Source organism: Camelus bactrianus, chromosome 7 (assembly GCF_048773025.1).
Source record: "Camelus bactrianus isolate YW-2024 breed Bactrian camel chromosome 7, ASM4877302v1, whole genome shotgun sequence".
NCBI classification, from domain to species: Eukaryota; Metazoa; Chordata; class Mammalia; order Artiodactyla; family Camelidae; genus Camelus; species Camelus bactrianus.
In genome coordinates this window covers 2,131,769-2,144,310 of record NC_133545.1, presented here as the reverse complement: position 1 = coordinate 2,144,310, position 12,542 = coordinate 2,131,769, and the positions used below count along the sequence as shown (strand labels likewise).

The following is a 12,542-nucleotide window of genomic DNA, read 5'->3' as shown; positions in this document are numbered from 1 at the left end:
CCTAAAATGACTATCCTTTCCCCCTAGTCCCCGCTTTCACTGTTACTGAATCACCGTTGTAGCTTGTGTGTACTTAGAAACCTAATTACATTCATCCCCGCCCCCCAAACTGCCAACAGGCCAGAAGTGGCCCTCGGCCTTCTCCGACCCACTGTCTTGTCCCCCAGGACTCTCGCGCGCACGTGAGCCCGGGTCTAACTGTCTCGGGGCACCTGGCGCGGCGCTCAAGGCCCCGGCTCCGGCGCACCTGCCTCCGCCCGCAGACCCCGGCAGTGCGCATGCCCGGCGCCGCTCGGCCCGCCGGAAGGACGCGGCCCCTCGGACCGCGAGCCCGCTTCGCCCGTCAGTCCGCAGAGCAGTTACTGCCCCCGACTCCGCACCGTACAGTACAAGCGCAGAAACCAGGTTCAGACCCCATTACAGGGCGCGGGACCCACTACCTCTCACTTCCAACGGGCCATCCACCGGCCGTAAAGCCCGGCGCCAACTGCTGCAAAAGCGCCTTACGACAGAGCCCGGTGCCGAACTACGGCCGGCAACCGCCCCCACCTCTGCTTTAAACATTGGCGTTTCTGGAGCCGAGCTTGGCGGCCGCTCGCGTGTTTGCCTTCCGCACTCGGCCTGCGTCGTTCGAAGACGGCCCGGAGCCGCCGCGGCCTGAAGGGGAGGGCCCGCGCCGACGCCTCCCGGCCGCCATCATCCCGGCGTGCACCGCGGCGGCGGGCCGAGTCGGCGGCCATGTTGCGATAGTTTGTTGTTTTCTTCCTGCAGAGGAGCAGGCCGGAGGGGCCCGCGACCCGCCGGGCGCGCCCGCTCTCCGCTCCCCGGGCCTGGCCCGCCGTCCCCCGTCCCCCATCCTCCGCCGCGCATCCCCGGGCCCCGGCTGGCCCGGCGGCCCACCAGCTGGCTTGGTGGGGCGAGGCTGAAGGCCGGGCCCAGCGAGCACCATGGCCGCCGCCCTGGGAGCGGGCGGAGGAGCCGGCGCCGGAGGTACGTGAGGCGGCCCGCGCAGGAGGCCGCGGCGGTTCCTCTCCGCGCCGTCGTGGTGCCCTTCCGCGCCTCGGCCCTTGGGAGGCTCGCGGGGTCCTCTGCCCTCTGCGTGACGCCTCAGGCTCACTTGAGGGGCGGCGGGCGGGGAGCGGCGGCCCGGCCCGCCCCGGGCGCCCGTCAGGGGAGGGGGTGTCGCCGCGGGTGGGGTCGTCCTGCGAGTGGAGGTCGAGGGCAGCCCCAGTGGTCGCCCTGGCGGAAGCACGTTGTGAAGGGATGTACTTGGGTGGCAGTCCTGAAAGTGAGGGTTCTGAACAGAGAATCTCACCGAGCTCGTCAGTTTTCGCACCAGCTCCTTAGTTGTGTGACACAAATAGATCAGTGGCTCGTTATCAGCATCTTAGAGAGGGAGGCGGGACAGAAGGGGTTTGGACACGGAGGCAGTTCCTTTGGGTCGTTTCTCTCGTCCAAGCATAAACGGTTTTGACAGGGCACCTAACACACTTCAGGTAAAGTCACTAATGGTTGAAATCACATTTTGTTGGTTGAAGTTATGTTTGTTTTTTAAAAACACTTGAAAGTGACTTATGACTATCTGATGACTTTGATAAAGGAGACCCTTAAATGATAAAGCATGAACAACAGCGTTTGAGATTATTTCTCTTTGTCGAAGTGTTGGACGATTCTGCTGTGTGCTCCAGAGGTTTTCTTACTAGTGCTTACTTACGAGGACACTGCGGCGATCCTGCCCCGGAACCGCGGCCGGGAGTTAACACGTTCATTCTCATGTAAGGGGGAAGACCCGCCGCCACTGGACACAGAAGTGTCGCTTCTGGCAATGTGATTTGGTGTATGCCACTTTTCTGTCACTTAAAAGTACATTTTTTTGCGTATTAAAGCTGAGGCTTTCTAGTTAAATTTTGAAGATACATCGTTTATCTTCTTGGTTATTTTCTGGGAGTCAAAATCATGGTTTTGGATCATTCTCAAAGAGTAGTCTGGGAACTCTTGGGTCAGAACTGTTTTCATTACTGTTACTAATGTCATTTGCACGTCGCGCTCTTTGACTGTTGTCGAGTCTCCCAGAGGCTGTAGGACATGTGATGACGACGTCGTACAATGGCTGATGGAGTGTGTGCATGCATATTTTTTCAAGTTTCCCCTTTTTGAATTTCGAAAATAGCAAATATCAATTAATGTAATCCACATAAACAAAAACTTTTTAGTGTCCTCAGTACGTTTGAATCCAGAAAGTTTGAGAATTGCTATTTTAGAGGATGAAATAGGCTTTATCCTTGATGATTTGGAGTTTTTCCTTCCGTTTTATCACAGGTGCCTGGTTTCCCATTGCTCTTAGACTAAAGACAAACTCCTTTCCAAGGTTTGTGAGTTCTGCATGACTTGGTCCCCCAGCCTGTTGTGTCAGCCTGCCCCCCCACCCAAGAAGGACTGCTTCTGCCCTCACTCTGGCTCTTTGTCGCCAGGTCTCAGGCTCCTTGGGTGGCCTGTCTTGAGCATTCTTCTGTCTCAAGTATGTCATCTCTTGCTTATGTGCCTCCCCCACCTTTATTCTGTGGCGCCCTTGTTTTCTTCAGAACATTTATCCCGGTTTGTAATTGTTATTTTATTTGACTATTTGCTTTTTAAAAATATTCTCCCCCAGTAGTCTGTAAACGCCGTGAGGACAGGAATGCTGCCTATCTGTTTTGCCTGCCATGTATTCCAAGTTCCTGGCATGTATGGTCAACAAAAATATTTGACGAATGAATTAAAAGAATGAAATATTTCCATCATGAATCCCTTTACACCCTTTTCTGTGCATATGTAAGTTGCACATTTACAGCTGTGGGGACTTTTATGGTATGGGTGGAACCATGTCGTATTCTGCAGTTTGCTTTGTTCACATAATAATAGGTCCTGGAGGTCTCTCCTGTGTCGCTAGGTGAGATGGATCCACTAATATGGATCCACCATTTATTGATTAACCATTTTCATATTGATAGGCATTTCAGTTACATGTTCTTTTTCACCACTGTGGCAAATTCTGCACTAAACATCTACGGACACATCTTCTTGTGCGTTAGCAAATACTTCTGGAGGATTGATACCTCTAGAAGTGGAAGCTATGCAGGATTAAAATTTTGGTGGCTATTGTCAAGTTGTCTTCAAAAAAGTTGATACCACTTTATCCTTCCATTAGTAATGTTTGAGAGTACCCCATTTCCTGTACCCTAAGAATCTTTTTGATAATCTTGAGGCAGGAATATAGCCTCAGTGTTGTAATTTATATTTCCCTGATCGCTACTGAGATTAAGCATCTCTTCATACATTATATTTATTTATTTTTCTGTGACTTGTGTGTATCATTTGTCTTTTTTTATTGGGTAGTTGATCTCTTCTTATTTTCAGGAATTCTTTGTGTATTATGTTAGGATTATAAACCGCCCCCCCTTTTAACTTTTCGCTTATGGGAATTTTAAAATTTTGCCTTGTGAAATGTCACTTGTTTTTATAAATTTTTTTCATAATGGTGTCTCTATGCCAAGAGTTCCTCTATGCTTTTAACATTTTATGCTTCTGTGCTTTTTTATATTTAGCTGTTATTCCATATGAAATTTTATTTTGAGTGTGGTATGAATTTGGGGCTTAAACAATCCTAATATGATTTATTGAATTCTCTTTTCATCTTTATACTATATTAGATTCTCAGTTTTTAAAAATTATTGTTTCATAGTGTGTGTCTATATAAATTATAGCGTGTTTTTCAGACACTATGATTAGCTCTGCATTTTTAAAAAAAATGAACTTTAGAATCGTCAATCATATTCTATAAAGAATTCTGCTGGAATTTTTACTGAGATTGTGTTGAGTTTATTAATATAACTTGGGGATGATGGGTGTTTTTACAGTATGGGTTCTTTCATCCAGCAACAAGAATGTCTCACTCTTTTTCTGTCCACGAGTCATCCAACAAACACTTGAGTACCTGCTCTTTGCTGGCACTGGTCTAAGAGGTTGGAATATGTAGTGAAGAAACCAGACAGTGATCACTTCTATGGAGTTTCCCTTAGTAAAATTTCCTTTATATCGTTCTCACATTTCTTGTTAGTTTCTGTGTCTAGCTATTTTGTGTTTGTTACTGTGGATGGTATAGTTTTTTTTAATCCTATTATGTTCACAACCTTGTTAATGACCTATTATAGAAAAATGTTTTTAGTAACTCTGTACAACTAGCTTGCTGGAATCTCGTTTTAATAGCTTGGTGCTTTAGATTTTCTAGTTAGACAGTTTGTCTGCAGTCTCTTCTATTCCAGTATTTACTGCTCTTACTTCTTTTTCTTGTGCTTCTTGTCCTAGAAGCGTTAATCGTCAAGTCCTCCAATATAGTGTTGGCTAGATTGATGACAGGCTTCTCTATCTTGTGACCTTGTTCTGAGTTTAATGAGTATTCTCTTAATGTTTTACCATGGAGTATGGTGTTTGCTGTAGGTTTCTGATAGTTTTGTTTGTTTAGCTAAGTTTGTTTTTTTGAGTTGAGGTTTTAATTTTTATCAGGTTTTTTTTTTTTTTTGCATCATTGAGGGGCATGAGACCCCTTCTTTAATCTCTTACTGTAAAATCTTGATAGATTCCCTTTGCTGAATCAACCATGCCTTTTTGGGTTCAAAACCTTCTTGTTCTGCAGGTTTTATTCTTTTTAATGTATTGTTGCTTTTCATTTTAGGATTTATCTATGATCGTAAGAGAGGTTGGCTTACCGTTTTCTTCCCTTGTATTTGTATGTGCACATGTGCTATCCTAAGTTTTATAAGATAAGTTGGCTTCGTGGAATGAGTTGTGGATTTTCTGGGACATTGTTAAAAAAAAAACAACTCCATTTTGGTGTGTTGCCTGTTTATTTTTGGGTTTCTTCTATTATTATTGGCCTATTTGGCTGTTGTAAATCCACAGGTCAATTTTGATGATTTTTTCTGGAAAAATTATTTTTTATATTTTCAAATTAACTCATAGAGTTAAAGGCTTAAGCTTCCTCAGAATGGGTGTGTTGAAGGTAAATTTTTTGAGACCCATGCATATCCATAAATCCTTAGTTTATTTTCATACTTAATTGATGATATGATAGGGTCTGGAATACTAGATTTGAATTCATTTTCCTTAGATTTTAGTTGTATTATTGTGTTGTTTTCTGTCTTCTAGTTCTGCTTTTTGAGAAATCTGATGACATTTGGATTCCTTATCATTTGTATGTGACCTTTTTTCTCTCCCTGGAAGGTTGTAACAATTCCTCTTCATTGTTCTAAAATTTCATTAGCATAGGGTTTTTTTTTTTTTTTAATATTTATTGTGCGTTTATTTGGTGGATACTTTAGCCTGGAAATACGCATCCTTCAGTTCTGGGAAATTTTCTTATGGTGGTTTTGTTCTTTCATTTCCTCTGCTCTCACTTTCTGAAATTGTTATTGGATTTTGATGCTTTATTTATTTACAAAACGTAAGAGTAATGAGGCAGTTCATTAGCATTCTTTTGGAAGGTTAGATAATGTGGTAGTTCACAGAGTCAAGAAAAGAGCAGGGCGACTGTGAGAGAAGAGCGGCAGGAGTCAGGGCGCGCCTGGGCCTGGGCCTGGGCAGCGCACAGCTACTGTGGGGCTGCTGTCCGGCTACTTTTCTTGTAGACCTAGGAATTGGGGTCCTGTTTGGCCAGGTGCTGTTCTTTAGCTGATTTGGGTGCAGCAAAATGTGAGCCCGCTGTTCTAGATTTTTTGATTACTTTCCCCCTTTTTGAGAGAAGATGAAACCCTGGGACTTGTATATAATTCCATTTTTCAAATGTTAGCAACTAAGTTGATTAAAAGAAGACAACATAATTCAAAGAGAACGTGTGTCTTACAGGCCACCAGATCACAACCTATGCTTTAGCTTTTCAGTGATTCTGCCTTCATGATTTAGTAGATTCCATGAATTAATGATCTCCCTACCTAAACACTGAGGAAGTTATGGTTACCCTTTAATATTTTTACATTGGAAATCAGAGGGTTTGTTACTACAGTTGCTTCCTAAATAAATTCAAGAACACTGTACTTGGTTTTTGGTAGACCTGAGTTTAAATCTGGTTTTGCTGTTCAGTAACTGTGGTTAGTCGTACTTTCCACATCTGTAAAAGGAGAATTTGGGAAAGGATTAAATGAAAAACAAATATAAAAATGCTAGCTTGTTAAGGTAAAATGAGGCTCTGTTCAGCTCTCAGAAGTTCTAGGGTTATTTGAATTTTATCAATCTTGTCTAGTCAGGACAGGAGCCATGCTGTGCATTCTAAACATGAAAGGGTTTTAACACAGGAGTTAGAGATTAATCCAACCCTTAGAAAGGCTGGGGGTGCAACGGTCAGAGGAGTTTTCTGATAATCTGAGCCTGGTTGTCAGGATCTTGCCAGGAAGCCATTGTAACTCTGAAGACTATTCTGGAAGGTCCAGTGGGTCGTCTCAATCTGCAGCACTGGGGGTGTTGACTTTTGATGATACTGAGTCTCAAGAAGTCCCCACTGTCACAGCTCCTGCAAGCCCAGAGGCCACACATGATTTTCAGGGACTGACTCTGACCTCTGTGTGCACATGTGTGTGTGTGTCTCCTGCCTCAGGAGGATAACTTTGCTGACTGTGACTCACACCTACTGTGAGTGTCTTGCCTTGCATACTCTAACTCAGAACCGCACAGGGAAGGAGCTCTGGAAAGTGCATTCCTTCCATTCTCTGCCCCATCTCATAGAGCAGTAGGGACGACAGTCAGCAAAGCTGTTACTTACGTCTGTGGAAGGAAAAAGAGAAGGACTTTCTCCCTTTCTTGGGCATTTCTTCCCTTATGCTTTATCAATTTAGCAACTAATTTTCAGCAAGTTAGAAGGTTTCACTTTTTAAAAGAGGGAAGACTCTTGGGAAAAGAAATGGGATGTCATTTCCTCTAGATTCTAAGTCATGGAAACGTGTTGGCTGAGCTCAAACCCTCAGAACACGTGTCCCCTTCCAGGCTGCCCGAGCCAAGAGAGAACTCAAGGGTCTAGCTTTTTATGGCTTCCATGTTGGGAGGCAGAGCCCTGTCTTCTTTCAGGACTCATACTATGGTTGATGTCCAAACATAGGAAGGGGAAATTCAGTTGAAAGACAGCAAATAAATGGTCAATGTTCACTACACTTAATAAATAAAATACAAAGTTTTAGAGAAACCTGTCCAGGGCCCTGTAAGTAGGAGATTTTTAACACAAGACTACAAATTATTTTTCAAGCAACATGATGTCAGAGCACTTTCTGAAAAATTTGCTTGATTACTCAGAATTTGATAGTATACTATAGGGCAAGTATGTTCCCTTCGAAAATTCTTGAACATTAGGCTGATTCTTTTTTCTAGTTATTATTTAAAGGGTCTGGGTTTCCTCATACGTGAAATAAGGAATTTTGAGTCAGTGATTGAAGGTATAAGCATGTATACATGAGAATGGTGTTGAGGCAAAAGAAAGAAGGTTGAGAACCTTTGGAGTAGAGCAGAGATTGGCAAACTTTGTGAAGAGCCAAACAGTAATATTTTAGGCTTTGCAGATCACACGGTTTCTGTTGCAATACTCTGTTCTGCCCTTGTAGCTTGAAAGCAGCTATAGACAATATGTAATTGAATTAGCATGCGATGTTCCGATAAAAGCTTGTTTACATAAATCAAGCAGTAGCCAAATGACAAAAATGGGTGGCAGACCCTGTGTGGCCTGTGGACTGTAGTTTGCTGACCCTTGGACTAGACAAGTTCCCTATTCCAATCTAATAGTCTATAAGGTTTCTCATCTAAGTTCCAGATTCCTGGAAGAGATGGGGAAATAACGAGAATGCTAAATAAAGGAGTTGTATTAATTATAGCTGTCTAATTGCTATGTAACTGAAAATTGTAAGAATTTGAGTAGCTGTTTTTAGTCTTGCTAATAAGGAAAGTGGACTCCCTTAATAAAATATCATGTCTAGTCCAGGGTTTAGCCTTAGAAGAAAGTTTCTAGACAAGGGCATTGACCACTTTTATCCTGCTGATTTAATCTTCCCTTTGGTCTTCAGGGATGTGCTGTTCTTCCCTTTAAAACTCTGGGCTAACGTGGAAGTGTTTTGTTCTCTTGGTTCTACTCAGTATAACCAGAAGGGAAATGAGTGCAAAAAATGTAAGAATGAAAATAGGCACACAGGGTTCTTGTCTTGGTTAGGGTTTTGAGCTGCGGTTCTTGCCGTATCCATGTGCACATCCCGTATCACGTCTGCTTTCTGCTTCACGGAGTGTGGGTCTTGCCCTTGTTACTGTGCTTCTGTCCAAGCACAAGCTTACCCACGTTGACAGCCATTCTTAACTTCTTTCAAGAATCCTAGTTTTCCACTTCCTTTGGGTGTTTAGTTTCTCAGCAGTGTTTCACAGTCAATTTACGGGTCTCTCACTTTTTCATTATGATTATCCCTAGTATATACTTCTTATTTTTATGTTATTGCATAGATTTGTTTTTTAATTTAATTTTCAATTGTTCATTCCTTGTATGTAGAAAAATACTGGTTTTTATGTTGATCTTGTATTTTGCAACCTTACTCAAGTCACTTATATTAGTTTCAGTACCTTTTCTTCATAGCTTCTGTATGGTTTTCTACATAGCTGATCGTTTTTGCTGTGAATAATGACTGTTTTATTTTTTCGTTTTAAGTCTGAATTCTTTATTTCTTTTTCCTGCCTGGTTGCAGTAGGTAGAACTTCTCTTCCAATGCTGAATTGCAGTGGTGGGAGCAGTGACCCCAGGCTTGTTCTGGACCTAGGGGAAAGTGCCGAGTCTTGGCCTTTACCTGAGCTGTTTGCTGTAGGTTTTTCTTAAAGATGCCCTTTGATCAGGTTAAAGAGATTCCCTCCTATTCTTAACTTGGTGAGTTTTTACAAGGAATGGATATTGGGTTTTGATGAATGCTTTTTCTGCTTCTATTCAGACAGTACCTTGCTTTTCTGCTCTTAGTTTGTTAATGTGATGTATTACATGGATTTTAAAAAATACTGATTTTTGAATGTTAAATGAACCCTCCATTCCTGGGATAAACCAGGTCATGATGTGTATTATCTTTTTAATTACTGAATTTTATATGCTCATTTAAAAAAATTTGCATGTGTGTTCATGAGGAATGATGGCCTAGTTTTTTTCTTTTAATATCTTTAGTTTTGTAATGGGCTCAGAATGAATTTGAAAGTGTTTTTCTAGTCTCTGTTTCATGTATCTTTTCTAATAATTATTATTTACTTCTTTTTGCTGACTTTTGGTTTAATTTCCTCTTCTTTCTCTAATTCCTCAAGATTTAAAGTAAAGCTGTTGATTTGAGATCTTTCTTCTTTGTTAGTATAAGCAACAATAGCCATGAATTTCCCTCCAAGAACTTTTTGCTGCCTTTCGTAAGCTTTGATATGTTTCCTTTTTGGGTTCATTTGTCTGAAAGTCTATTCTTATTTCCTTAGTTATTTCTTCTTTGACCTCTTGGCTGATGAAATGTGTTGTTTAATTTCCATTTATTTATGAATTTTTCAATTTTCCTTTGATTATTGATTTCTAGTTTTATTATCCAGTCAACCCTTAAACAATGCTGGGGTTCAGGGAGCCAACCCCCTGTGCAGTCGAAAATCCACATACAACTTTGCAGTTGGCTCTCTGTAATTACAGTCTCACATCTGCGGACTCAACCAGCCACCGATTGTGTTGTATTGTAGTATATATTTATTGGAAAAAAATGCACATGTAAGTGGAACCTGTTCAGTTCACTCCAGTGTTGTTTTAGTTAAAGACTATGCTTTGTATGATTCTGACCTTTTAAAGTTACTAGGAATTGCTTTATTGCCTAACGTATGTCCTAGAGAATGTTCCACGTACACCTAAGAAGAATGTATATTCTGCTCTTGTTGGGTTGAGCGTCTTTTATTTATCTGTTAGATCTAATATCCAGTATAATCTCATCTTAATTACATCTGCACACTCTGCTTCTAAATAAGGTTGCATTCACAGGTCAGGGAATGGGGTGGTGGGACTTAAATGTGTCATTTTGGGGCACACAGGTCAGTCAACTACAGAGAATCAGCAACAGATTCCTTCTGTTTTTGTTTATCTGTGAAAGTCTTAATTTCACTCTTGTTTTTATAGTTTTGCTAGATATAGAATTCTTTTTTTGAGCACTCTGACCTCCATTGCTTCTGATGAGCATTAACTCTTACTCTTACTGTATTTTTAAGTGATGAGTCGTTTTTCTCTTACTACTGCTAAGGGTTTCTCCCTGTCTGTTGAATTATGATGTGTGAGTTTGTGGATCTCTGTGTTTTCTGCTTTGACTTTCTTGAACATTTTGCGTGTATAGATTAATATTTTCCAATACATTTGGAAAATTTTCAGCTATTCAAAAATTTTTCCTACTCCTGCTTCTCTTCCTCCTCTTACACATATTGGTGTGCTTACTGGTGTCTCGCATTTCTCTGAAGCTGTGTTCATTTTTCTTCACTGTTTTCTTACTGTCCTTTGGATTGGATCATCTCTGCTGATCTATTTTCAAGTTTACCAGTTCTTTCCTCTGCCAGTTCAAATGGATTGTTGAGCCCCTCTAGTGAAATTTTCATTTCAGTTATTTTTCAATTACAGAATTTCTTTTTGGGTTTTTGAGAATAATTTCTGTTTATTCATATTGTTTATTTGGTGCAGCATTGTCATCAGACATTCCTTTGGTTCTTTAATCGTGGTTTCATTTAGTTCTTTGAGCATATGTATAATGGCCAATTTGTCTTTTTCTGTTAAATCTGACGTCTGGTCCTTTCACAGGCAGTTAATTGCCTTATTTCTAATGGGTTGTACTTTCCTGTTTCTTTGTATGCCTTGTAACCTCTTGTTGGAAATTGGATGTTTTAGATAATATTTTGTGTCAACTCTGGGTGCTGGTCTCCCCACTTCCCCACCCTGAGCCTGTTGTTTGTTATTTGCTTGTTTACCTGTTTGGTGACTGGCTAGGTTTTAAGTAAAGTCTGTTCCCTTCCCCTACATCTGGGCAATGTGAAGCTTCTGATGTCACCCCGCAGGGGCCACAGCCTTGGGCATGCCCATGGTCATCCTGGGACAGTGGTGGTTTGGCTGGCCTCTTTCTCACTGTCTCTTGATTTGATCACACCTTCAACTGTGCCCTGGGGCATAATTTGCAAAAATTTTTAATGATTAAAAATGGCTAGAAATTTCCTTGTATATGAAACTTCAGTATTTTAAAATGTCATGTCAGGAATCCTTGAAAGAAACAAGTTGTTTCAGTATTTGAGTGTCTGTATGTGTCAGTTTTAATTTAATAAGACTAAATTCATGGCCTCTCCCTCACAGATGATGACTTTGACCAGTTTGATAAGCCTGGTGCAGAGCGGTCCTGGCGGAGAAGAGCTGCAGACGAAGACTGGGACAGGTATGGAGGGTCCATGCTGACTCCTGTCATTCTGCCACTTGGCCATGCAGAGGTCTTTACTGACAGCAGTGTGTTGCTACTGATGCTCTTTCCTGAGCAGGCCTGTCCCTCCTGGGCTAACATGGGGGCAAGGACAGGCGCTCTAGGCGGGGGGCTTTGTGGTGGGCTCCAGGTCCAGGCCTGTGCTGTGTACATGGCTGCCAGTGGAGCCCTGGGTGTCTTGTCTCTGTGCTTTTGTAGTGATGGTGTTAACTTTCTGGGCGCCCGAGCTGCCATTGGAGGAGTGTGCCTGCAACAGCAGCAGTGGGGTTTCCTTTTGCCCACGTCTTACACAGTATTTGGCTGTACCTTAACATTTTTGCTATTTTAGTACGTGTAAAACTGTATCTCACTGTGATTTAAATTTGTATTTCTCTGTTTACTAGTGAAGATGAAAATACCTGTTTAGGAATAAACACACAAACAGTATAAAAACGCCCACAGCAGTGGGAGATGTCAGTTCAGCGCAGCGACTGCTGCTGCGAGGGCTGCGGCAGGGGTGGGAGGGCCTGCGCAGGGGGTGGGGGGGCGCCAATGGCGTCACCTGCGCGTTGGGGTTCCCGGGTGACGGTTGTTCCTTCTCAGGTGACGATTATTTGGTGCATATTTCTTACCATCTTAAGTATCATGTTGAAAATGTAAACATTACCTTGGAGTTGCAGTCAGAAAGTTTAATAATAAAGGTAAGTAGATCTGAATGAGGAACAACAATGAGGAACTGCTGTAGAAAGAAAGACTACCTGATTGCTGTTTGAAAACTATAATGTCCCAGAAGTTTTACTGAAAAACCTACATTAAAAACTATGTAATTCTTACAGCCTGCATGAAGTTGCGTACTCTTCAGTGATTTTTAGGCAGTCTATAAAAAATTAGAGCTTAGAACAAGTCTCCTATAAGAGAAATGGTCCTACTGAGAAGTATTGACAACTAGTTTTGTGTAAAGGCCTCTGGCAGGGAGCTGAAAAATCTTAAGTGTATTTTCATAGTTTCTTCACCGTTTGGATTTTCTCGTCTGTCAGTCATCTGTTCGTATTAATGTCTTTTTTT

General features: G+C 42.0%; 1 protein-coding gene across 9 annotated transcripts in view; it reads left to right on the top strand.

The window, feature by feature from the left end:
• Positions 1–469: 469 nt before the first annotated feature.
• The window catches only part of RBM33 (RNA binding motif protein 33), a 103,405-nt gene continuing 91,332 nt past the window's right edge, over positions 470–12,542 (top strand). For 3 of the 9 annotated variants that reach the window (XM_074366675.1, XM_074366674.1, XM_074366679.1), the window contains exons 1-2: positions 471–990; positions 11,378–11,456. In XM_074366675.1, the coding sequence (XP_074222776.1) occupies positions 948–990; positions 11,378–11,456 (122 nt within the window). In that variant the 5' untranslated portion in view covers positions 471–947. Of the gene's footprint in view, positions 991–11,377; positions 11,457–12,542 lie in introns of all 9 variants that reach the window. The other 6 variants (XM_074366673.1, XM_074366672.1, XM_074366680.1 and 3 more) reach the window with 5 other exon arrangements.